The sequence below is a fragment of the Notolabrus celidotus genome, chromosome 15 (genome assembly GCF_009762535.1).
Source record: "Notolabrus celidotus isolate fNotCel1 chromosome 15, fNotCel1.pri, whole genome shotgun sequence".
In the NCBI taxonomy this organism is placed as follows: Eukaryota; Metazoa; Chordata; class Actinopteri; order Labriformes; family Labridae; genus Notolabrus; species Notolabrus celidotus.
In genome coordinates, this window is record NC_048286.1 from 26,167,086 (window position 1) to 26,191,823 (window position 24,738).

Sequence of the window (24,738 nt, forward strand, 5' to 3'; positions counted from 1 at the left end):
AGACACAACACAGACATGCTCTTCCACCTGCAGTGTACTGATCAGCTGTTCAGGTCTGCAGGCTTCAAAGTGACAAAACTACAACCAAACTCAATAATGAGTGATTCTGACCACACCAGTGTCATACCGTCTACTGCGGACAAATGTGGACAACTTGAAACTGGGGTTGGTATTCATGGAAAACTAGCATGAATTTGAATGTAGCATTTCCTCTGGACTCCAACGCCCCCGCTCACATGCATGAGTGCCGCTGATCCATGGCCATATGATCTTAACTGATTCAAAACCGGTCCTCAACACATCGTTTGTTTTGCACTACGTCAACTCATGTCTCACTCAGCGGTAAGAAAACACCAAAACATTATCATAGTGAAAGTTAAAAACACAAACAAACATGAAATGTATGCGCAGGGGGCGGGCAGAACGGCAGGACGGGATTTGATTGGTTTCATATTTTGGCTCCTGTTGACAGGGATTGGTTGGTGTTTTCCCAGGTTTACTCCGGCTGTAGATAGCAGCTTTTTTTGGCTCTTTTTTAAGAACATATTATGTATTGATTGCCATCGGGACATAAAGATAATTTCAACCAGTATAACAAAAAATGTATCTAAATCTGACTACCAACCCCAGCTTTAATGAGCAGGAGTTACTAGAGATTTAAAACTCATACAACCCCACTTCATAAACACTGAAATATACCTTTAAAGCAGATGTGTATTTCAGTTTATGGAGTGAAACTGTTGAACTCTCTGGATAGTGACGTAAATGCAGCACAATTTTTTCCATGTAAAAGAATGTTGAAAGAAAAACGTCATGAGAAACTGAGTAACTCTGTTTGATAGTTTCAGCATGTATTGTTATTATTTGTGAAAAGAAAGATAATCACAAAGAGGTTCGCCATCTGGTTTTGTATCAACAGTCAATTATGTTGTTATTAACAAAGGGTCAGGTATAATAAAGTCTTCTTCCTGCTCCTGTTTGAGAAAATGAGTGGTATATATGTTGTTTTGTCAAACACTGAAGTGAGCAAATCAACTGAATATGAATGAATGAATGAGTCCAATGTAACGATATGAGCGGCAGTGTGTCCGTCTATAGAAACCAACAGTTCTTCTGTATTTTCCTGAACAGCAAATATGATTAGGATGGACGAGAAACACAACGGTCATCTGTTTTTGATGTGAAAAAACAGCAAAAGTGCCAAATTAGATCGCTGGAATTTCCAAACCTCAACTTTGCATCCACTGCCAGAGAAGTAATGTTATTGGAAATAAGGAGACTCAATAAGCCTCGGGGGAACGTTTGGTGCAGTGCCTCTGCAGAGAGACTTGTGGGGACATCCTAACACCAAACATAAGCTTGTAATCAGCTGTCCTCTGAGACTATTTTACAAAACATGATTAACAGGAATTTTCCACTCGTGTCCCAGTTTTGGTCTGTTTTTTTTCTGACATTTTGTGCAAAGTATGTTTCTAGTCCTGCATTTATAAAAGACTAGTCATCAACAGAGTATTATGGAAAAGAGACGCTCACTCCTGTTTCCAGCGTCAGCCTGATTTTGATTGAAATGGGCTGCCACACGACCAAATGGCCGCTCTCAAATGTCTATTACACAATAATTAGTCATCTTGAGGTTGTCATTTATTTTAGTTTGAAACCTTACACGCGTTACAATAACCCTATTGAATGTCTGTCAATGTTAAGGCAATTTAACATATTGCTTTCTTTTTTTTTTTGATTAAACAGATGCACAGCAAAAGCAACAGGAAAAAGTACAGACATGAAAGGGAAAGGTCAACTTAACTGAAAGAAAGCAAAGCAATACAAACAAATAATAATACAAGGAATGATGTCAGACTATAATGTGTGAGACAGAGGAGGGTAACTGACCATTTATAAGGATCACACCACACAGAAAATGCAAAATAAAATGGGGGGGGGGAATCAAGCTTCCAGGCTTAAGCTGACACTTTCAATCTTTTTCAGAGCAGGTAGCAAAAACAGATATAATTTCATTGCAGTAGCTGTTAGAATAAAACCTGTCACCTGTCGCAGCTGTGGTCCAGATTAGACATGCAGAGAAACCCAAAGACAAGTCTGGTTGCAGAAAACCCTTAAAGACAGAGACATTTACTTGCCTCAGGTGTTTACATGTAATAATGGAAAATAAACAGAGAATGTGTTCTCTTGAAGCCTTTATACATACATGGAACGTGATGGAACATGCCATCTAACAAAGAAGTGGAAGTAAGCAGGGTCAGTAACTGGGGTCTGATGTGAAATGTCTTACTTAGGAGCTTTCACAGTGTTGTGGTGCGTGGTTACAGACTTTAAATAGAAGCAGACACTACATATAACAGGTCTCCTCCAGCACAAACCTCCATCCGACTCATGTGCTTATATGACATAGAGCTGGGACATACATGTCTTAAATTTGCAGCTACATATCAGGGAACTGTTTTCTCCTCGAAGAGATTGTAGACGACGTCTTTATTGATTAAGTTGGATCACATTGTTTGACAAGCTACGCACTCTAACCTACAAATTGGTTCATGTTATAGGCACTATGCTGAACCTGAAGCCTTAATGTACAACAGAATCATCGCTGCCAATAAGATCAATTCAAACCAGACATACACGCATATGACGTACACTTGGCATGGTTATGTCAAATTAAAATGCTTCACTTTCTTAGACTTAGGCTTTTTTCTTCATGATGCTTCATTCGTGTTTTAAATAGAAAGAAGTGACAGATGATGGTTGAAAAGGTAGTGTGCAAACAGCAAAGTCCTTTAGACCGACAGAACTACTCCAGCTTTTTAAAAGAATACATCTAGTTTCCCCCTCCCGCTCGCCCGCTCGCTCTTTTTCTGGTTCTGTTTCTGGTCCGTAGTCGTTCCTATCAGGTTGGTGCTTTTTGGTTCTGTCAAGTTTCAGGGTATGGAGCAGTACCCTCCGCATGCCCTGCCCTGGCCCTCCTCCTGTTCCCCCAGACGGACCCTCGGACTCTGGTTTTCACTCTCCCACAGGCCGGGAGTCTGGAGGATCTTCTCCACCAACTCTTCAAAGGCACACTGGACACCATCTTTGGTCTTTGCGCTGGCCTCTGTACAAAAGACACAGGATTACCAACCAGTTATGAGGTCTGAAACAAGTCGAGCACTTTCTAAAACACAGAAAGAAAAACCTACAAATCAACAGTTCCAAACATCTTCGAGTTTACCGAACAGTCAAACTCACACAAGAGATTTAAAAACATCCATGTGGTGACAAACATGACATTTAAAGTATAAAACGACTTCATTTAAGAGGCAGAAGACGTCAAGTGGGATGAAGACATCCTCACAACAGATTAAATCCACAACATCTTCTTGCCCAACCCTTTTGAAAACCCCTTCATTTAGCCGATCTAAAATGGAAACTCCACAGAAATGTTAACCTAATTTCCCAGAGAGGCAGATTGGAGATGAGAATCAGGAACACGTGTAGACATGGATCTGTTTAATGAAAGCCTGCTTGATTTTAATCATAATTCAGCAATGCTGGAGTGGCTGCATCTTTTCGCTCAGATCTGACAGTAGAGACTCAAAAATGCCAAACGAGTATAAACAAGAAGTGAATGCACGATTTACTAAGTGATGCCTTGACGTTTTCCAGTGAAGCAATAACAGCTCTGACTTAGAAGTACGGAACGGTGCATTTTCATGGCTCTGAGCAACATTTTATGACTCCATTAGTTTAAAACCAAGACAAGCCTGCACGCTTACTCAGTGCTTTTAATACCGTACATATTTTTCACCCGTTGGTCTCTGTAGGATGAGGGTTTTTTTAATATCAAGCAACAACCTCAAGTGTTGCAGAGGTGTATACCTTGTTTATTTGTTTTATTTTCATGACATCTAGGAGGGAGGAACATTTGATGTTGATGTTTATTCATTAGTAAAAAGAAGAAGAAGAAGAAGAAGAAGAAGAAGAAGAAGAAGAAGAAGAAGAAGAAGAAGAAGAAGAAGAAGAAGAAGAAGAAGAAGAAGAAGAAGAAGAAGAAGAAGAAGAAGAAGAAGAAGAAGAAGAAGAAGAAGAAGAAGAAGAATTTATGTATATAGCATCTTTAAAAACAAATGTTTACAAAGTGCTTTGACAAACAAAGCATGGTCGAATAACAAAGTAAACCTTTTGACAGACAGGAAGGAGGAATTTTAAAAACGTAAAACAGAATACAACAAGGTTAAAAAGAACACAGGTAAATTACAGAGTGAAGTGGTGTGACAAAAGACCTATAAATCATTGTTTAAGAGGTTTTTCAAGGATAAAAAAAATAAAATGGATAAGTAAATAAAAGCATTAAATGGCAATAAAAGAGGTTTTCTATCTATGTACACATACATATATATTCTATTTTTTGGGGTTATCTAAATATGAATTTATTTCTTTTTTAATCTGAGTTTTGATTCTTTTTCTATACCCTTCTTTTCTATTTATTTTTAAATGATTATTATCATTATCCTTTTCTTTCTTTTCCTTTTCTTTCTATTATATATTTCTATATAATTTAATTTCCAATTGTATGGGAGAAGGGTCACAAAATTTCAAGCAAAATGTTGTGTCAAAAAGGTTCGAACTTGGAAGAAATGTATATCATGTATATATACTATTGACACAATAAAGTATTTAAAAAAAATCATAATTAAAAGGGCAATAAAAGAAGTTTTCAGAAAAAGAGGACGACACCACATCGGAGGAAATTAGAAAAAGTGAAAAGGATAAATAAAGAACATTAAAATAATAGATGGAAAAAAAGAATTAAACAATAAATAATCAAATAAAATTGAAAACAATTAATAAGTGGGTTAAAAACTAAGAAATATGATATAAGTAAAAGTGGTTAAAAGGATGAAGTCACGTAAAATCAAGTCTGTAAAAATGGGTTTATAGGGTTATATTAGGATGTTTCTCACCATGGGAGTTTTTACATGTTTGACCACACCCTCTATCATGGTGCTTGTAACCGCTTTGGTGTGCAAATCTAAACCTTCGGGTGTGGCCTTCACTCTTCAAACAGCTACAGTATAATGTGAGGAAGACCAGCTTGTCAAAACATTGTGACTTGATAAACTTTCTGTGGTGTCATTGGTGTTCCTCCAATTGTTTACATGAGCATGTCTGATTTGACTCCGACAGGAAAACTTACCAATAAAAAGCATCGAGTGTTTCCTGGCAAATTTCAGCCCTTCATTCCTGTCCACTTCACGGTCGTCCTGAAAACAAACACATATCATCTGTGATTACTATGTGAGAAAGTTAAACATCAAAGAAACTGAAGCCCAAACAAGATGAGATGATTCCGGTTCAAGTTCAGGTTCAGGTTCAGGTTCAGATGACTTTATTTGTACCTGTAGGTAAACTTGTTTTGCAGCCAGTGCAATGTTATGTCATTACAGAGTTACAACACAGATGTCAGACAGAACAAACTACCTTATGTGCTAAACACACTAAAATATCCTAAAACTAATCTAACAATTAAAATGATAAAACCAATAGACATGATAAAATGATAAAAGTGCTAAAGGTTCCATTTAAAAGGCATATCAGAAAACAATCAACCAATAAAAACTATAAAATCACATGAATAAATAAGAACATCTGGACTTAAGTCTTAAAATTAGGATTTGAGTGTGTATGTGAAAGGTAATGTTATAGCTTCATTGAAAAGTAACAAATTGTTAAAACTGGAATGTTTGACTCACCTTATCGATTTTGTTACCCACAAGCATTTTCACAATATCATTGCGTGTTGTGTAGGTCTCCAGTTCATTCAGCCAGTTTTCAAGCTTTGTGAAAGTGTCGCGCTTCGTGACATCATACACTGTCGAATCCACAGAAACAGACGTTCAATTAAAGAGAGAAAATATCAAGAGTGTACAAGTTCTTTGTGTTGACTGCACACAAATTATTTATTTCATGTCTTCATCCAAAAGGTTGCTAAGGGTCTCATTTCATTGTAAGCTACTAGTTAAAATACAAGCTAGCAATACTTCATGTCTGGATCTCCATGTATGTGTGATAAGAAAGCTACATAGCAGAGAATGGACAAGATTATTTTACCACAAATCAACCTTGTGTTTGTCTGGTATGAAAACTGCTGAGTGGTTTTATCTGTAACAGCTGTTTACCCAGTATGACTCCCTGTGCACCACGGTAGTAGCTGGGCGTCAGGGTGCGAAACCTCTCCTGTCCGGCTGTGTCCTGAAGGAGTAAAGACACTTGAGATCAATGGAAGCAAAATAGATAAACTATGAATTCAACCAAACTGTTAATGCTTGAGGTGCATTTGGGGTACATACCCCACACTCACAACCCATCTTAAACAATGGCTCAAGACACAGCAGGTCTGTAACCACTAATCTGTATCCATTGCTGTCTCTCTCTCACTTTGTGTGTGTGTGTGTGTGTGTGTGTATGTGTGTGTGCATGTGTGTGTGCATGTGTGTGTGCATGCTATTTTGTGTTAGTAAGTCATGTTTAGTTGGTCCAACTCAGGACATATTACTCGATTATGCTGAATAGCACTTTAATGCGTTTACTTGCACTTTTGTACAATTTGTGTGTGCTCTTGTGATGTATTATTGTTGTTTTTTTTGTCATGCTATTATGATGTACTGCTTCCATGAACTCTGTTTTAACCTGCTGGGGACAACAGATGAAAATTAGCCTTATGGCCAACTCTGGCACATTTACATTGATGCAATGCTGAAATGTTCATTAATATGCACTATTCCTTTAAATAAAAATAGTGTGGTGATAAACCTCATGATGCTGAGGATATATCATTATGATGCATATTACATGGTATCATATAATTATAATTATTATTATATTATACTATTTAAATTTGATTGCACAGGTAGGTGGAATTTCCTGCCGGTCATTTCTGCCTGACCCGCCTCAAACGGCACCATGGGGTCAGCTAGAAACCACCGCTAAGTGGTGTTTCGCTCCTTTAATTCCAGAACACCTTCTGGTGGCGGAGCAGTTGCAGGGACGTCTCCCTGCCACCCCCTGTGGCTGTCTCCTATTACTATCATTCACTACAATTGATCATATAGTACTTTTTTTACTATTCTCTTTAGCTTCAGACAGTCATATTACATACCTAGTAACCTATAACTATTTACACCATGTGTAATATTTGTATATAACTTGTATTTTTATTCTTATCTTTATGTATCTATTTTCATTTTTACTTAATTAAACTTATTCTCAATGTGTGCTTATGTATCTGTTATTTCCCCCCCGGAAACATATGCACGTACAATACCACATGTGTGTGTGTATATGTCTGTATTTTCTTGGTTGATGAATCCCTCAGTGATTATTTTGTTTTTGTTTTCATTTGTGATTTTGACATGGCTCCTATGTTGTGTGGAGGGAAGTGTTGGTTGTTGATGCAGACCAAAATAAACCTAATCTATCAATCTAAAGTATTGTCTTATCTTCTAAAGAATATTGTGCCCTGAATCCTCCTGCACCGACTGACACCCTCCTAACAGACAACAGATGAAGTCTATGGTATGTCAGTGTCATTATTTTGAATCATAGACTTACAGTGTAATATTATATTAATATATAATAATATTCTAACTTTTAAAGTCACACTATAGGATCTAGTTTCTTTCTGTCTCTTCAAAGAAACTCTATTCTGTTCTCATCTTTTTTCTGTTTCTTTTGCTGCTTAATGTCGCCATCTAGTGGAGGGTCCGTGCAGCTCATCCTGTTTTCCTGCCAACACAGATAAACAGTGGACAATAGCTTAATGACTTCAGCCTTACCCATATGGCGAGCTTTGCTTTGTTCCCATCTATTGCGAGTGTCTTCACTTTGAAATCCACACCTGGTTAGTCACAAAACAGAGGAGAGAAAGGCATTTGAACTGTTTTGCTTAACTGATCTGTAGATACTCACATGATCTTTGCAGTGTACATGTATGTGTACATGTATGTTTTACCTATAGTTGCTGTCTGCTCAGGGTCAAAAGTGTCATCTGTAAACCTTAGCAGGAGACTGTTAAGGGGAAATAAAGATAACATGGAAATAAGCATGACAAGGACACACAAAGAGGCCTCTGTAGTGTACTTAAAACTCAGTCAGACTTTTCCTCAGCCAGTTAAAGGATTAAAAACAACTGTACAGTGTTAGTGTTGACAGCTGGCTGTACATGATCCGTATCTTCTTCTAGCAGCATAAATACTAGTACCTTTAAAAGTTTAAAAGCTGCTTATATGAAGTTCTTTGTCTCCTTATTCCCAACATATCTACAGTATGTGTTTTCCCTGGACTTGAAGGCAAGAACAATAGCAGCTAGCTGTAGCAACAGCTGCTGGGAACTAAACTTACATAACAAGAAGAACATCAACATTCACAACAGGCTAGCTAACCAGCTCACTGCAAACACACACAAACCTGGATTTCCCGACTCCACTCTCGCCGATTATCAACAGCTTCAGAGTTGTCAGCACGTCGTCATCCATGTTGACGTGCTAGCTGGTTTAGTTCACACTTGTTAATGTTTTTATTAATAAACTTCACTTGTTTTCAAGGGAGCAAGCGGCTAACGGCTCCGGTGACAGCCTGCTGCTCGCGCAACTTCCGCCCAACCTGCGACGCATGACGTCACGGAGGTTCACGTGGTTTCAAAATAAAATGAGATTTAAATTATTTATATTATCAATATATATTATATATTTTATATTATTTAAATCAATGGATTTAATATTTAAAACTACATATTTTAATTTGACATTTTTTTTATTGTTTGTTCCTTTCATTTATATACAGTCACGTTTACATAGTACACAAATATGAACAAGACGAATAAACACAGAAACTTTAAAAAAAAGTAAACTTAAGATATACCGTTTTAATCTAGCTTTTGCTTTGGAGTAATTTATTTTTAGGCCTGGACTGCATTATTATTATTATTATAATCATTGCATTAACATTTATTTATCTTATTTAATTATTTATTCATCTATTTTATTCCCTGTATTCATCTGATCTTGCCAATGCTACCTTATTTTTAACTTTTCTTTCCACTCTTACTCATTTTATTAATTGTACTGTGTAGATTTGATTTTATCTTATTTTTAAGTATTTTATCTATAATAATGCCTTTTTTAATTTTACCATTGCTGCTGTTTTCTGTCTCTGTTATTTGGGCTGCATGTTTATATGTATGAAAGTGCTATATAAATAAAGTTGAGTTGAGTTGAGAGAATTAAAAAGAACAACTTTGCTCAAAAACCTTCAGGCACATCACCAAAAGTCCACAACTATTCCATCAGGCTCACAAGGTGTTACCGTCTTCCCAAAGCAAAGTCTGCTACTTCAGTTAGTAAAAGGAATCCTTTCCATTACAAATATTTCTTTAACTATGTTGATCCATTCAATGAGTTATGGTGGCTTATGGTTCATACTAGTTCCTTGTGATATTTTTTTTCACAAGAAACAAACACAATTTTCCACAGATACTTGTCTTTATTTTTTTTTAATTACATCCTCTCTTGCTAAACCAAAATACAGGACCTTAACATTGTTTTGGACTTCACAAGACTTCATCTTTCTTAGAGCTTAAAATATATAATCAATATTTATAATGTAAAAACATTCACCCAGAATGTTTCATTTTTGACCATGACCAAAAATGATGAGAAGGATTGGCGTCCACATGTCCATACTGAGAACATTAAAAACAACAATCCACATGAATACAGAAAAACAATGTACCAATGGAAAACACCAAAAACTTAATCAGGCAGTACCCATATTGCACAAAATCTGCACAACAAACATAAACAGACAAGGTATCATAAGAACATTGTGACGCTATTACACAAGCCATACGGCTAAAAGCAACATAATCTACATTTTTATCAGGGTGAGCATGAACAAGTTTTCAAAGCAATTCAGTTTGCATTAGGGGACTCCAATTTGTCAGCCAGATGATAAGAGCTCATACTCAGAGTTAAGGATGGATCAATACTCTCTGCTCTTGCCTATGAACAAACTACTCATTTGTTGACTGGAGAGATAGGTTTTTAGTCCCCTTCGTGACCTTCATGGGAATCTGAACAAAAATAGCAGCTTGGATTTGAACTGTGCAGAGAGGTTGCCACACCATGCTGACATCACATATCTGATGATACCCTCCAACACAGCTTGGTTAAATTCAAGCATGATCTTGTGATGTAGATCATGTTTTTTATTTATGTTTAGATATATGATGCAGATAAAGCAGATGCATAATCATTGTTTTTATACATAAACTGATCAAGGTGGAATATTGTTTTAATTTTAAGGCGAAGTGGAGGGATCAGAGGACTCACAGACTCAATACCTCTTTGTTCCGTGTCTTTGCCACATTTCACCAATCTTCAAGGACCCACAATTTAAATGTTACCTCAACCATGAAGAGGAACCACCTGAGGGTTTGGGCTATTGTAGACCACTAACTGAGGGTATTTAACCAGGGAGGAACCAGTGAGCCATACTACACCTATAGTCCTTCAATGAGCTCTTTGACTTGAGCCTTTCCTCAAACCTCTGCTGTTTCTGCTCATTAGAGACAGGACTGACCCTTTTATTATGCTAATCTTACCTCAGAGAAGAGTTACAGTGAGGACAATAAATACTGCTGCTGTGAACAAAGATCCCTCCAGTGCAAGTCTGAAATCTGTGAGAGAAAAAGAAGCAGTTTTACCTTCCTTGAAGTGTCAGTTTTTCTTTTTTCAATAGGAGGTAAGGGTATTATTGAAAGCACAGTCTTTGCAGCTATGGTCAGATTCCACATGGACTGCATAGAGAGACCCTTACGTATCTGTTTTGAGATGCTGGGTCATTTTATTGGATCCCATCCCTGGTTGTTCTTGACTGCCCCCCTCATTCTCTCCACAAGTCTTGGAAGCGGATTTTATTTCCTCAAGGACAGAATGTCAAACAATATTGAAGAGCAGTTCACACCTGTGGACGGACCTGCCAAGACAGAGAGGAAATACATCCAAGAAACCTTTCCAGGAAACGACTCCATGTTTTCACGGCTCAGATTGAGCACAGATGGGAATTATGCAACCTTTATAGCTACAAGTGACAGTAATATTCTGACTGTGGAGTCACTCCAGCACATCTTAGACTTGGACTTTAAAGTCAGGAGTGTTAAAGTGCAATTTGACAACCAGTCATTTGAATATGCAGATGTCTGTGCTCAGGTGATGGGATCCTGCTCCTCTAATGACATTGTGGATATCATTGAGTACAAAGCAAACAATATAGAAGCAGTCAATCTGACATTTCCATGGTACTACTCTGGTTTTAAGAGTTTTCCTTTATATTTAAGTCTGGGGAGTGTGAATTTGTCCCAAGGAAGCTCAGTTATTGAAGGTGCTAAAGCCCTACAGCTCCATTACTACTTACGCGAGGACAACAAAACAAAAAGTGACCTATGGTTGGAAAGCTTCATCGATTCAGTCTCAAACTCTTCATCAACTTCTGTTCAGGTAAGTAAGACTTTAACACAATCATCTATGAAATTATCCTTTGTTTATGTGTTTGTTTCATACCTCTGATTTATTAATGATCTTCCCAGGTGTCATACTCCACCTCCATGTCAATGCAGTGGGAATTTCAGAAAACTCCAGCCTCTGTTATTCATTTATTCTCCATCACCTACGCAATCGCCATCACATTTTCAATACTATCATGTTGGAGGTTTGTAAAAACATCTGTTACACATTGTGTTTTTGGATATATGGCTCTTATTTATTTCTGATTTGTGTTCATTAGGCTGGATAACGTGAGGACCAAGGTTTGGGTGGCCTCCTGTGGGGTGCTCTCCACAGGTCTGGCCGTCCTGAGTGGTTTTGGGTTGCTGTTATTGCTGAATCAATCCTTTGTGATGACAGTTGCCTCCTGTCCTTTCCTGATATTAGGTAAGTCTTATTAAATATCAAAGTCTATATGGTCTCCAGTACAAGGCAGAATCTGATTTAGAAAGCACTTAAATGACATGTCATGATATTGGACGCTCCCTTGCTCACCCTTCCCTCCGGTGAAGCTAAGGTGGCCCTCGAGGACAAGAAGCTCCTGTGATGCATTTTAAGTATTTTCCTCCATTTGTCAAGTTTTACCATCAAAAATCTTTATCAACATAAATTATTTTGCACACAACCACTCTCTTCTTCTAAATGCTGCGTTTTGTGCGGCCACTTACTTTATACAAAAGCATGTTTGTTACAAGTTTTCCGTTCTGTGCTACCGTGGAAATATGGCAGTGCAAGATGGCAGCCTCTGAGGAAGGGGAGTTCTTCATGTAGATATATCCTACAATTTCAAATCCCTGTCTCCTCTAATGTGTAACTCATAGGTATTGGACTTGATGATATGTTCATCATGATCTCCTGCTGGCAGAGGACCCGTGTTCTTGACAGTGTCCCCAAGCGCCTGGCCGAAACCTACAAGGAAGCTGCCGTCTCCATCTCTATCACCACCCTGACGGACGCTCTGGCTTTCTTCCTGGGCTGCAGCTCCCCCTTTGGTTCAGTCAGGTCTTTCTGCGTCTACGCTGGGATTTCTATCTGCTTCTGTTATCTGTACAGCATCACGTTTCTTGGAGCGTGCATGGCTTTAAATGGACAGAGGGAAGCAGAGAACAAGCACTGGTTCACCTGTGCCAAAATCCCAGAGGACTTGCCATCCCAGAACTCCAAAGCTTTCAGTATCTGCTGTGTTGGAGGGAGCTATGATCGGTTCTTGGAAAAGGAGGAAACTGAGTCCATGAGTCTCTTTTTTGAGCGGTTCTATGGCCCGTTTCTGACCCACAAAATGATAAAGGCTTGTGTATTTATCATTTATGCACTCTATCTGGCTGTCAGTGTCTATGGATGCTTTACCCTAAAGCAGGGTCTGGATGTCAGGAATCTGGCTTTGGACGATTCCTACGTCATTGACTATTACGACAATCAAAGGCAACACTTCTCTGAGTACAGCTGCAACGTGATGGTAGCGGTGAGGCAGCCCTTCCAATACTGGGAAGAGGAAAAACTGCAGGATCTGTGTTCATGCATTTCTAACTTTGAAAGTTTGAACTTTGTGAACGGCACCTTTGCTTGGTTTCTATCCTTCAAACAATACGCAAGTGCAAACCATCTCAATATAAGTTCACAAGAAGCCTTTAAAACCCAACTGCACCATTTCTTAGAACTCAACTCCATGTTCAAACAAGACATCAACATCACCACAGATGATGAGATTCAAGCATCTCGCTTCTTCGTTCAGACCCTCAACAAAACCCCAATGACTGACTTGATGACACGACTGAGGAGAACCGCAGAGGACTGTCCAGTAGATCTCCTGGTGTACCATCCTGCATTCATCTACTATGACCAGTACACCGTCATTAGGGACAACACCATTCAAACCATCCTGATCGCTGTGATTGTAATGCTAGTCGTCTCACTGCTCTTGATACCGAATCCTCTTTCTTCGGTATGGGTGGCTTTTGCAATTTGTTCTGTCATTGTTGGCGTGACTGGTTTCATGGCGCTCTGGGGTGTGAACCTGGACTCCATATCCATGATCAACCTCGTCATGTGCATTGGTTTTTCTGTAGATTTTTCTGCTCATATTTCTTACACCTTGGTCTCAAGCCCAAAGAGTGATGTCGATGAGAAAGCTAAGGAAGCGTTGTCTCATTTAGGCTATCCAATACTACAAGGAGCACTGTCCACTATCTTAGGAGTGGTAGTGCTGTCCGTGTCTGGGAGTTACATCTTTCGGACGTTCTTCAAGATAGTGTTTCTGGTGATTACATTTGGGCTGCTGCATGGTTTAGTGTTTATTCCAGTGTTTCTTACATTGGGGCCGGTTGGAAGTGGTTTTGGAGTAAAATGTACATCTTGGGCGGCCAATTAGAAAATTGAAAGGCAACCAATTTCTATGTCAAGTATAACTAAAAAGAATTGGGCATAGATTTAAATAAAATAATAAAAAAAGACATATTTATTAGATGCTGTGCTTTAGCTTCAAAGCTTTGTTTGGGTGTTATGTCAAAGTCTTTTATTTTTACATTTTTCTACCCTTATAGCTTAAAGGTATAGTTCAGGTAATTTTAATATTACTACTTTTTTTTTTAGGTAAATTGAGGTCATACACTGTATAAATAATGGACCTAGTATCCGTGACGTCACCTATCTGTTTCTTCAAAGCACTGTTTTGAAGCCAATCATCGGCGGCAGCCATATTGGAAATGCTGAACTCAACCTAACTGCTGTAGACCTAGTGTGCGGTAGAGGCAGGCTTTGAGCCTCCTAGCCAATAGCTAGTGTTCCCTCCTATCAATCAAGTCAGCTGTGGCTCTCATAATGGAAAACTCATAACCTTAATATCTCCAAAACTGCTGTGTTATGAAAAAATTCACCCCCCGTACAGAATGTGCCGATCGAGAAATGAGCTATCCAGACTACACTCGTCTTTTGTACCAGGCTGTAAACATGTTTATTTCTGCTGTAAAGATCAACTTTTTTGAATTTGTGTGTCTGTGGTTTCCGGTAATTCCGGAGCCAGCCTCAAGAGGACAATCAAGAAACTGCAATTTTTAACAATTCCGCAGTGGCTTCAATTCTTGCGGCTGGAGGTTGCCGCTTGGTTGAGGTAAAAATCTAATGCAAGTGTATTACCCACAGGAGATGTCAGCTCTGCCCCTTCAAGGACAAACATGCCCGGAAGCTAAGCACCAGACTGCTGCAGATGAGGTCACGTGTACAACTTTATTTAGCTTATTTTAGAAACCCTGACCTTCACACTAATGTCCATGTGAGCGTGCGCTATAATTAGACATTTTTTAAGTTTTACTTTGCCATCAGAAAGTCGTTTTTTTATTTAATGTTCACCAAAGCAACATATACTATGTTTTTCTGCCTGCAGGCAATTCATAATTTGGTACGTTAACTAAAAGCACAAGTCTCATATCTACCTTTGTGGTTCTCAGTGTGTCAAAAGAAGTTGGACACATTTGTATTGATTACGTTTAGCAAGGATTTAGTGTGAGATATGATTTTTTTTTACCAAAGTTTGAACTTCAGTCATTCACTAAGAAACTGGGAGAAGGTTGCAAGTGTTTCTGCATGATACGTTTTGTAAAAAATAAATTTGCTAAAACTCAAAAACAAAAGACCTCAGTTTTTTCCCCCCTTTTTTATTGATTCCAGCTGCACAAACATTCATGAACCATTGCCATCACATTTGATGAGAGACTTTGTCAATCGCCAGCAGACAGCTGTTCAATGTGTTCACAGCATAAAAGCACAACTATACATCTATATACAATGTTCCCACTACATCGCAATCATATGTACAACTTAACACGGGCAAAAGGGTAATAGACAGAAGCACTGGTGTCTGGTGTTGAAGCTAATAAGTGAACAAAGTAACATCATGACGCATCACATATGCTGGTTTTTATCATGAAAAGAGCTTTAGTTTAATGAAATCCATGTTCAAAGTGCTTAAATACATGTATGAATCAAATACTGTAACTTTATATTTAAAAAATATTTGTTTATCATTTTTTATTTGAAGAAAGATTTAGAATCCAGGATATTCTTTCCAAATTGGTTGTTACAGTTTGAATTCCTTTAAACACAGAGTAATACAGGTGAGAACTGAACTTTTTCCACTGTATTGTTTGAAATGTATTGAAACAGAGATACAGGCACGTAGATTTAAAATTCTGCTTTGAAGTGGTGACAAAAGAAATGGCCTGAATAAGCTGAACGGCCTTGAGTCCACTCATTTGCAAAAAAGAAATAAAATGATTAAGCTTTATTCAGATTATTTAAATAAATGAGGCTGACATTTCATCTAAGTTCAAGTGCTCTGTCCTTACATTAACCCAGCGTGTATTCTGTGGCATTCCTCTTGAGGCTGAGCAGCAGCTTTTGATTCATCTGTACACACAGATTTAGTGAAATAAATTACATGAAGAGTTGATAAGTGCATTTTCAGATTGTACACTGATCTAAAGTGCTGAGACGGTAAAGTTCATAACTTTATACACTTCCTACTCCAAAAAGAATGTTTTTTATACTTACAGTACATTCCCTAAAAGGCCACCTTTAAAAACAAGTAATGGGGATGTATGCAGGGGGTACAGCAGGAGAGAGAGAGGTGTATGTGCACGAGCATTATGACAAGGTGCTGAGGAAGAAACACACAAGCTAAGGACAAATGAAAACAACTCTGCAAAGGAGTTGAAATGTAGTTAAAGTCTGTCTGTCTTTAAAACAGAAGCTCTTTGGGTTAAAGTTGTAGTTTGCTCAGTTTTTCCCTTTAACAGAATAAGAGTCTATAAAGACCGGGCAGGAGAGAATTCGACCAAACCTAAACTCTGTTTCTAAAAATCAAAATTAGAATCGTTTAGTTTCCAGATACTGTTTTGACATTTAAGTTGACATTCAAGTATCATGTTTTTTAACCTGTGAGAAAAACAAGAACTTTAATCACCTTTCATCTGAATCAATGAAACCGTGCAACACACACCTTCTCACCTCTGAACTCAGAAGAGTCATGTTGAACATTCACAGCGCTACTTAATTTTGGAATATTGATGAGATTACACAAAGGTGACAGCATGAAGGTTTAACAGTCCAACATATCCCTTCTGGTTTGCTGTTAATAGCCTGAGTCCATCTCTCCCACTTTGACCCCTGAGCTCTTAAAATGTGACGCCCCTCCCTCCCCCTCACTGCTCCTGAATGTCGCTGTCTTCGCTACTTTCACCTGGCTTCAAGGCCCTTCCCCTCCAGGACCAGCTTGATGTCTTTGGCATCCAATGTCTCGTACATGAGCAGAGCGTCGGCCAGGTTCTTGTGCTCTTTGGCGTGAGACTTCAGCAGGGCTTTGGCGCGCTCGTAAGAGTCCTGGAGAAATGAGGGCGGATAATGAAAAAGGTTTTAAGAAGATGTTTGGCTGGATATTTTTGTTTGTTTGTAATTTTCTCCTTTGGAACAGATAAATGGACACAAACCTTCAACAAGACCCTGATTTCCTGCTCCACAGCTGCTTGTGTCTCTGGACTCTGAGCGGTCATGTCAGTGTACGTCATCACACCCAACTGTGACAAAGGAAGGAGAATGAAATATATAAACATTGGCGAGTATAGATCAAAACACCATGAACAGGTTTGTTTTTCATTGAGCTTACCTTTTCACACATCCCAAATCTGGTCACCATCATCTTGGCGATCTTGGTGGCACTGTCAAAGTCACTTGATGCACCTGGTGGGAAAGAAACCAACACATCAATCAACACATTCCAAGCATATTTAACCCTTTTAGGATTTTTGTCTGACCTGTTGTGATGTACTCATTGCCAAAGATGATCTCCTCCGCTACACGTCCGCCCATACTGACATCCATCTGGGCCAGGAGCTGAGAGCGGGTCTCACTCCAGCGATCGTTCTCTGGGAGCATCGACACCTGACAAAAGACAATGAGAAGAACAGTGCTAGTTATTATCACGGACGCAGCCACGCCCCCTCCTGTGTGCGGCTAATCCCCTTTTCCTGAAGTGCTCTGTGGGTGTTACGGCCAAATTCCACCAGATCCGTCTCCGATCTGTCAAGGCACCGGATCTGATAGGTTTCTATTCTAGTCAATGTGTTAACCCCCACTGGATCCGCTCCGATGGTTCCTGCTGCGTCTCTGATCTGGCAGGTCTGAACGCAACGGATCAGATACGCAAGACTTCTATTTTTCCGGATGCCGGAGCATGACGCATCAATTCAGGACAGAGCAGATGGAGTGGGACAGGAAGTCAGGCACCAAAACAAAATTAAAACATCCGGTTAGTTTTCAGAATAAAACCTTTGGCTATCGTTAGATCGTTTTTAACTTGACTATGACAACAAAATGTCATTTTGAACAGAGGCATGACTGGAGTCAAAAGGTCAGAGGTTTTCAGAGGAATATTTAGACAACATGGATGAGGAGAGGAGTTGGATAATCCTTGATTCGGTGATTGCCGCAGGAAAACCTTGGTCACATGACTCCAGCTGTCCGGCAGTCCTACTCTGTGCTGCGTTTCGAAAACGCAATTGGTGGGTGTTGACGAATGAGAGAGCACGGAGCCGGACCGCAGCGGATCGGAGACGGACTTGACACAGATCTGGTGGAAGTCCTGTGTTAGTGTGTGTGCTTGGTATGGGGGTGGAGATGGTGCATCCCCAGCCAACAGTGGAGCCTGATTGGTGCGTACCGGCGGTAAAAGGAGTAGCGAATCGGGAGAGAGAGCCTGGCTGGACTTCAGTCAGCTGACGCTTGTGACAGAGTCTTACGTGCTGCATCTACTGTTTGAGTCTTGTTGAAATTTCAGTGATAAATGTTTATATATTGGTTGATCTCTGCCTGTGTGTAAGCACCTGAGACTACAAGTACTGCTTACAACCAATTCTAACTGGTTTATGTTTCTTATAGTGTTATGTTAGTGTTGATATGCAGGGTGTAATCATTATGCAGAGGTTTCCTTACATGTCCCAGACTGGGGCCTCTGGGCATGATGGTTGCCTTGTTAATGGGCATGGCATCTTTGGTGTACCAAGCTACAATAGCATGGCCTGATTCATGGTACGCTGTGATGAGCTTGTTCTTCTTGTCTATTTCTGCACTCCTTCTCTCAGGACCTAGAGGAGAAAGGAAGGAATAAAATGGTTTCATTGTGAAAGAGTAAAAAAAAAAAGGAAGGATAGTCACAGTAGTTCTAAAAGGCAATGTACTGACGAGAGAACATCAGGAATATTAAGATTGGCACATCTTTCATGTTACCCACCCATGAGGATTTTGTCTTTAGCAAACTCCAGCTCCTTCAGAGTGACCATGTCTTTGCCGTCGACTGCTGCCTTCAGGGCGGCCTGGTTCACAAGATTTTCCAGGTCGGCGCCAGAGAAGCCCACCGTGCCGCGGGCAATAATATTTGCCTCAATAGCTGCAGAAATGACACGCAACATCAACAAAGATCCAAGAGTTATGAAAACAGGTAGTGCAGGATCACTGTTTAAACAAAACACACAGTCAGCCGATGATGACATTTTAAGAACACAGGTGCTCTGTGCTGTGCCGAGGTGTTCAGTGTGTCAGAACTACCGAACTAGTATCAGTTTAAAGTATATGATGACAAACATACCTGGATCCACTTTGATCTTCTTCAGATACCAGTTGAGGATCTCTGTGCGTCCCTTCACATCAGGTTTAGGGACAGTCACCTGCATGTCAAAGCGACCTGGGCGGATCAGAGCACTACAGGAGAGGATCAGATGGAAATATTGACAGTGTCTGTGAGTCAGCATCAAAACAGTTGTGACTGTGAGGGCTGTGAACGGTCAGCTCTGACATTTGAACAGTCAGCTATACCAGGCTGTAAGAGGTGCAGGGGTGAACGTACTTATCCAGAGCCTCTGGGAAGTTTGTCGCTCCAATGATGATGACACCTTCGTTTGTTTTAAACCTACAAAAAAGATCACAGGAGACATGCCGGTTAGTGTTTGTAAAAGAGTAACTTTTGTTTGTAGCAATCATTAAAAACTTTGAGCATGCATAAATAACAACTGTTCTGTATTGTCTAGGACTCCAGTACGGCTATTTGTCCACAAATACATGAACATAATTTTTCTTTGTGCACACAAGCACTCACAAACCTTCTACACTTCCGGGATGTCAAACATTTGCCGACATCAGTCAACTGCATTGTTATTGTGTTCCCAAAGTGTTGAAATGCAAAACAATAACTGGACAGATTACCCATCCATTTCAGCAAGCAGCTGGTTGATAGTCTGTCTGGAGTAAGGGTGCATGGGAGACTCAATCCTTTTCCCACCCACGCTATCGAGCTCATCAATGAAGATCACACAGGGAGCATTGCCTTTAGCTTCCCCTGGAAAAAAGGCAGAAAGAGGATGATATAAACAATGTGCTACAATATTCAGCACATTAATATCACATAAACAAGTGTCGGTTAAGAAAGTATCAGGGAGGAAGATTCATTTTGATACACTGATAAAAAACATTAATGTTTAAATATTTGATTATATCTTTTATGATCGTACTGAAAAGGTTTCTGATGCGGCTGGCTCCTACTCCAACAAACATCTCATCAAACTCAGACCCAGAGGCGTAGTAAAACGGCACATCGGCCTCTCCTGCCACTGCTCTGGCCAGTAGAGTCTTTCCTGTCCCAGGAGGGCCGACCAGCAGAACACCTGAAGTTAATACAGCAGAGGAAGAGAAGATGAGAAAGAGTGAGTTAGTACAAACAGAGCTCTGATTGAAACTGCATTATTATAAAAGCCTTCACACTGTGACACAAGAACAGACGACTTTACCTTTTGGCAGCTTTCCTCCCAAAGCTGTGAACTTCTGTGGGTTTTTCAGGAACTCCACCACCTCCTGCAGCTCGTTCTTAGCTTCTTCTACGCCTTTGACGTGCTCGAACGTCACGTTTTTCATCTGGACAGGGTCCACCGCTGAGTCCAGGCCTGTGGTGGTTCGGAACCGCACTGTCCAAAATGGTTAGATTAAAGTTCGAAATCACACTGCATGGCAAGGTTAATGAGCTCTCACATACATGCGGCTTGTTACTGAGAATGATCTGAGAACACAACTCAATGCATGTGTTAATATTCAAATACTGCTGGCTGATGTCTGCTTGTTATACAAAGCTTAGTTCTTCCCTAATAAGGGTTATTGTTTCATTTGCATACATGAGTTTTGCAGGCTGGCGTTAGCTTTATTATTTAAAAAAAAGTTAGAATATTAACATGTTAACGTGTTATATGACACTTCATGTACAACATGAAATAATAAAGTAGCTCTGGAGGAGAAAAGGAGCCTTTACCCGATATGAAGGGGGTCTTCGAGATCCCATAGAGCCCCACAAGAAGCAGCACCAGCAGAATGAGACGAGTCCTCCTGAGAGAGTCTGACCAACAAAACTCCACATCAGCACTGTTTCATGCTTCATAATGATTCCTCACATTTCTATTAGAGTGCGTTTCTATTGGAGCGTACCTTGTGTGCGTTGTGTCAGCGCTTGGGCTTTCAGGAAGCCCTCAGCAAAGCCCCTCTTAAAAGCCTCCTGCTGTCCATCCGGTACGTTCTTGGTCTTCAACAGGCTGTCCAGACTTTCGACCTCAAAGCCCTTGTCCCTTGACAGAAAGCCCTGAAGTGCAATTTAAGAAAGGTCAGCAAAGTTCACACATCCAGAGCACTGTTTGAATTTTATCACACTGGACACTCTGCACAGGCCTGATAACTCAAGGGTCTTTTCTAGGGATCAAGCTGGCACTCCTGAGGTATTTTAAGGTACAAGGTTGTTTCAACCACCAAACACTGGCAGTGCAGCGCAGAATTTTACCTCTTTAAAGTTATTTTCCTACCAGAGGACATTGCAGCACAAGTATTTCAATGCAGGTATTATTACAAAAGGTTTGTGAACCAGTAGGTTAGTACATTAATCGCCAACTTTTGCTCTTGCTTTGTGAGCAGAGGATCCAATAAGACCAGTCAACTATTTTTATTTGGCGACACAGAAGAAGAAAAAATACAGTGATGTTTTATGAAACCTTTACTGACAAACTGAGTGTTGCAGATGTAGCTGCTAAGGCTGCACTTGCATGTTAAAATAAAAAAACTGTATTTTTCAAAATGCTCATTACATATGGGGTTTCATGGATCTGGATGAGCATGTAAACTCAGTAACCTTGCCTTCATAAAAGATGGTGTGAACCCCTCAGATTCCACAGGGCGGTCGAGGCCCATCTGCAGTCGCTTGGATTTCCTTAAAGTTTTAAAGCCTCTGCTCTGCACCCATACTTAAAACACACAGGAGGGAAGGAAGTTAGTGAGCATATTAATAAGGTAACTACTGTTCAAAATGATATCATGTGGGTCATCTAACTGTTACGTCAAAAAATGGAAAAGCTTCTGTTACCTGGCCAGTATTGTAGCTCTGTGCTCACACACTGAAGAGGTGAGGGCTGCTGTCTGGAAAACACTTGGGCTGACACTGGCATCACACCGTATGAGAAGCCTGGGTACAAAGGACAGTGTGTAACTTTTATCTCTCTGAAACCTCAGGTAAATATGTGTGAGGAAATCTCTTACTGCTTATCTTATGATCAACTGGTAACCAAGCCAAGGTAAGCTACTTGATCAACTGTCTCTGGGAGTAACTACAACTCTATCCAGTCATGTATGCACCATGTTATTTATGAATGGTGAAGATGATTCCACAGATCTTATAATCTTCCAACAATTTTAATAACACGGATCAAAATAGTACAGCATGGGGGTGTAACGATTCATCCACTACGTTGATGTATTGATTTATATTCCTACGATCCGACTACATCGATCTGTGCTCGGCAAGTTGACCTTCCGGACAACATATATCGATCTAAAATCGTTTTTAAAAGTAATAAATCGATTATATCGATACTAGGAAATGAAGCATTGGATTTAAGCAAGGCAGACTTTGATGTGTTTTTTTTTGCACTTTTAATGATAAAGACGTTAAACGTTACTCAATCCAGGCTGCCTGTCTGTGACAACAAAACATTGCATGGCGGATGGCAGAGGAGAAGCCGGCGAGCGAGAAATTATCAAGCCACACACACTGGACAAACACTGGACCATAATGGTTACGGTTCAGTGTGTGGAAACACTTTGGCTTTTGCAAAGACAGATATGTTTTAAATAAGTCGCTCGCTGTTTGTAGGATATGTAAAGGTCAAGTAAAGTACCACAGCAACACGACAAATCTATGAAGCACCTACTGAAGCCTCAGGCCTTGATTGTTTATATCCATAATTAATATATACTTGATTCCCTTACAAGAAACAACAGGAATCTAGGACTGTCCAGTATCAAGGTATTTATTTCACAGTCACACTGGTTGAATTTTTGCCTGAAAAGTTACTGAATCGACTTCAAGTCACTGAATCCTTTCGGATCGTACCATTCTAAATGAACCAATATCGTCCTTTAATCGTATCGGCAACCACGAATCAGCATGGACCAAAGGCCTAAACAAAGCTGCATATTCTCACCATGTTTATTGTAGAAAAAGGACTGTGTAGATAGATGTGAGGTCCTCCAGGCTGTCTGTCCACCCACTGGAGGTGGGGCCTCCTGTCGACTCAGACGTGGGAACACATGTTTCACCAGGTCATCCAGCTGCTGTGCTCCCAGGTCTGATAAGCCGAGCTCACGCAGGTTCAACATGGGCTGCACACACAGACAGTACACCATATTGAGCGTCTCACACTTACTTCATACAGCAATAACAGCCTTAGTCTGACTGACATGTACCTCTGTGCTGTGCAGCTCTGAGTCTGACACATGCTCCTTGTGTTTCCGTGATTTGCAGGTGACACTGCTGCTGCTGCTGCTTCCCACTGAGCTCTTCATGGAGTGAAGGACATTGATGAGATGGCTGAGGGGCACAGTCACCTGTGATCACACGTATCAAAACAGCAAGAGTCATCCACATGCAGCATCAAAAGAGGCTGTTGTTGACCACTGATAGAGAGCAGGTGGCTTCTGAAGACACTGACTCACGATAATAAAGTAGTTAGCCCTGAGTAAATAGAGTTGTAAGTCCCTATCAGTGAACAATTGGTGTACTTTCCCATTTGACAGCTGAGGACACACTGAACGCTAGAGAAGCAGCAATATTAGCTCACTAAATAAAGAGAAGACATCAAGGACAAAATGTAAACTTATACAAGTGTCTTTAATTAGTGAAATAAAAGCCAAAGGTCGCCTGCAGTTTGGATGATAAGAGAACCAGCTAAGGTGAATTTAGCATGCTAGCAGATTCACATGAACGGGGCAGTAACCAAAACAACAACAGTGCTAATGTTAGCTTGGCCTAACGTTTCTCTTTTTTTTTTACCTGTGGTTGGACGGTGAGGGAAAACATTTTAATCCTCAGTGGTACCAGCTGTCCGTAGAAATGCCCAAGATACACCACCGTCCCTGTGAATGTAATAAAGGTGTTTCTTTCACTTTTATCTTTCCATTTCAGGACACAGCAAGTCAAACTGCGAACTTCTGCGGCAGTCTGACAACCCGGATATGACGTATTTGTCTTCTTCGTTTTTAATGTTGGTTGACGCCAAACCATGAATGGTGCATTACCGCCACCAACTCAAAGGGTGTGTGGATTAGAATATACAGGCTTTTCTCACACGCTCAGTATCAGTCCCCTTCTTTCTGTTGAAGATTGTCCTTGCTAACCACCACACAATTGACATGCCTGTAATGATCAGAGTTCTTTCCCCAAAGGCTGGGCGGAAAAGGAGGGCCAGTTCTGTCCTGGGCTGTCCTCTGGACTCCATAGAGGAGGTGGGTGAGAGGAGGATGTTAGCAAAGCTGATATCCATCATGGACAATCCCTCTCACCCCCTGCATGAGACTGTGGGGTCCCTGAGCAGCTCCTTCAGCAGCAGACTTAGAGTCCCACCCTGCAGGACGGAGCGCTACCGCAGGTCCTTCATCCCATCTGCAATCAGACTGTTTAACACCAGCACTGCTGTGTCCCGTTACTCAGCTGTTCTCATCTTTCACTCCACTACATGGAAGTTATTATGTGACTTGGCACATTCACAAATAACTACTGTATCCATCTGAATCGCAATGC

General features: G+C 40.2%; 3 protein-coding genes across 4 annotated transcripts; 1 reads left to right on the top strand and 2 right to left on the bottom strand.

Annotated features, from left to right (window-relative positions):
* Window positions 1-1,623: 1,623 nt before the first annotated feature.
* LOC117827044 (ras-related protein Rab-18-B) lies at window positions 1,624-8,670 on the bottom strand. The gene is made up of 7 exons (XM_034703496.1): window positions 8,458-8,670; window positions 8,003-8,058; window positions 7,827-7,888; window positions 6,171-6,243; window positions 5,745-5,863; window positions 5,189-5,255; window positions 1,624-3,106 (listed from the first exon to the last, which is right to left on the bottom strand). The coding sequence occupies exons 1-7, from the start codon at window positions 8,523-8,525 to the stop codon at window positions 2,934-2,936; spliced, it is 618 nt and encodes a 205-aa protein (XP_034559387.1). The 5' UTR covers window positions 8,526-8,670; the 3' UTR covers window positions 1,624-2,933.
* A 2,138-nt stretch (window positions 8,671-10,808) lies between these two features.
* LOC117826684 (patched domain-containing protein 3) lies at window positions 10,809-13,959 on the top strand. The gene is made up of 4 exons (XM_034702937.1): window positions 10,809-11,546; window positions 11,636-11,757; window positions 11,833-11,978; window positions 12,413-13,959. Exons 1-4 carry the CDS (start codon window positions 10,827-10,829, stop codon window positions 13,957-13,959), a joined length of 2,535 nt encoding a protein of 844 aa, XP_034558828.1. The 5' UTR covers window positions 10,809-10,826.
* A 1,623-nt stretch (window positions 13,960-15,582) lies between these two features.
* On the bottom strand, window positions 15,583-24,617 carry yme1l1b (YME1-like 1b). Of its 2 annotated transcripts, none has more exons than XM_034703104.1 (18): window positions 23,992-24,617; window positions 23,406-23,546; window positions 23,144-23,321; window positions 22,027-22,125; window positions 21,801-21,907; window positions 21,105-21,255; window positions 20,932-21,015; window positions 20,420-20,593; window positions 20,144-20,296; window positions 19,839-19,971; window positions 19,483-19,545; window positions 19,225-19,337; window positions 18,871-19,026; window positions 18,573-18,724; window positions 17,396-17,522; window positions 17,248-17,321; window positions 17,072-17,158; window positions 15,583-16,964 (listed from the first exon to the last, which is right to left on the bottom strand). In XM_034703104.1, exons 1-18 carry the CDS (start codon window positions 24,220-24,222, stop codon window positions 16,821-16,823), a joined length of 2,367 nt encoding a protein of 788 aa, XP_034558995.1. In that variant the 5' UTR covers window positions 24,223-24,617; the 3' UTR covers window positions 15,583-16,820. The 2 variants fall into 2 exon arrangements, with proteins under 2 accessions (XP_034558995.1, XP_034558994.1); XM_034703103.1 differs by having other exon boundaries at window positions 20,420-20,572; window positions 23,992-24,181.
* Window positions 24,618-24,738: the final 121 nt, after the last annotated feature.

What these genes read in the sequence shown, in the direction of transcription:
- yme1l1b (XM_034703104.1), bottom strand. Translation starts at nt 24,222, where the DNA reads ATGGTTTGGCGTCAACCAACATTAAAAACGAAGAAGACAAATACGTCA. An exon ending in CTTTTTCTACAATAAACATG is followed by an intron (nt 22,126 to 23,143) that starts GTGAGAATATGC and finishes CTTTGTACCCAG; the next exon opens with GCTTCTCATACGGTGTGATG. An exon ending in TCACACCATCTTTTATGAAG is followed by an intron (nt 21,256 to 21,800) that starts GCAAGGTTACTG and finishes ATTGCACTTCAG; the next exon opens with GGCTTTCTGTCAAGGGACAA.
- LOC117827044 (XM_034703496.1), bottom strand. Translation starts at nt 8,525, where the DNA reads ATGGATGACGACGTGCTGACAACTCTGAAGCTGTTGATAATCGGCGAG. An exon ending in AAGCAAAGCTCGCCATATGG is followed by an intron (nt 6,244 to 7,826) that starts GTAAGGCTGAAG and finishes TTACTCCTTCAG; the next exon opens with GACACAGCCGGACAGGAGAG. An exon ending in ACACTCGATGCTTTTTATTG is followed by an intron (nt 3,107 to 5,188) that starts GTAAGTTTTCCT and finishes TCTTTTGTACAG; the next exon opens with AGGCCAGCGCAAAGACCAAA.
- LOC117826684 (XM_034702937.1), top strand. Translation starts at nt 10,827, where the DNA reads ATGGTCAGATTCCACATGGACTGCATAGAGAGACCCTTACGTATCTGT. An exon ending in CTTCATCAACTTCTGTTCAG is followed by an intron (nt 11,547 to 11,635) that starts GTAAGTAAGACT and finishes TGATCTTCCCAG; the next exon opens with GTGTCATACTCCACCTCCAT. An exon ending in CTGTCCTTTCCTGATATTAG is followed by an intron (nt 11,979 to 12,412) that starts GTAAGTCTTATT and finishes TGTAACTCATAG; the next exon opens with GTATTGGACTTGATGATATG.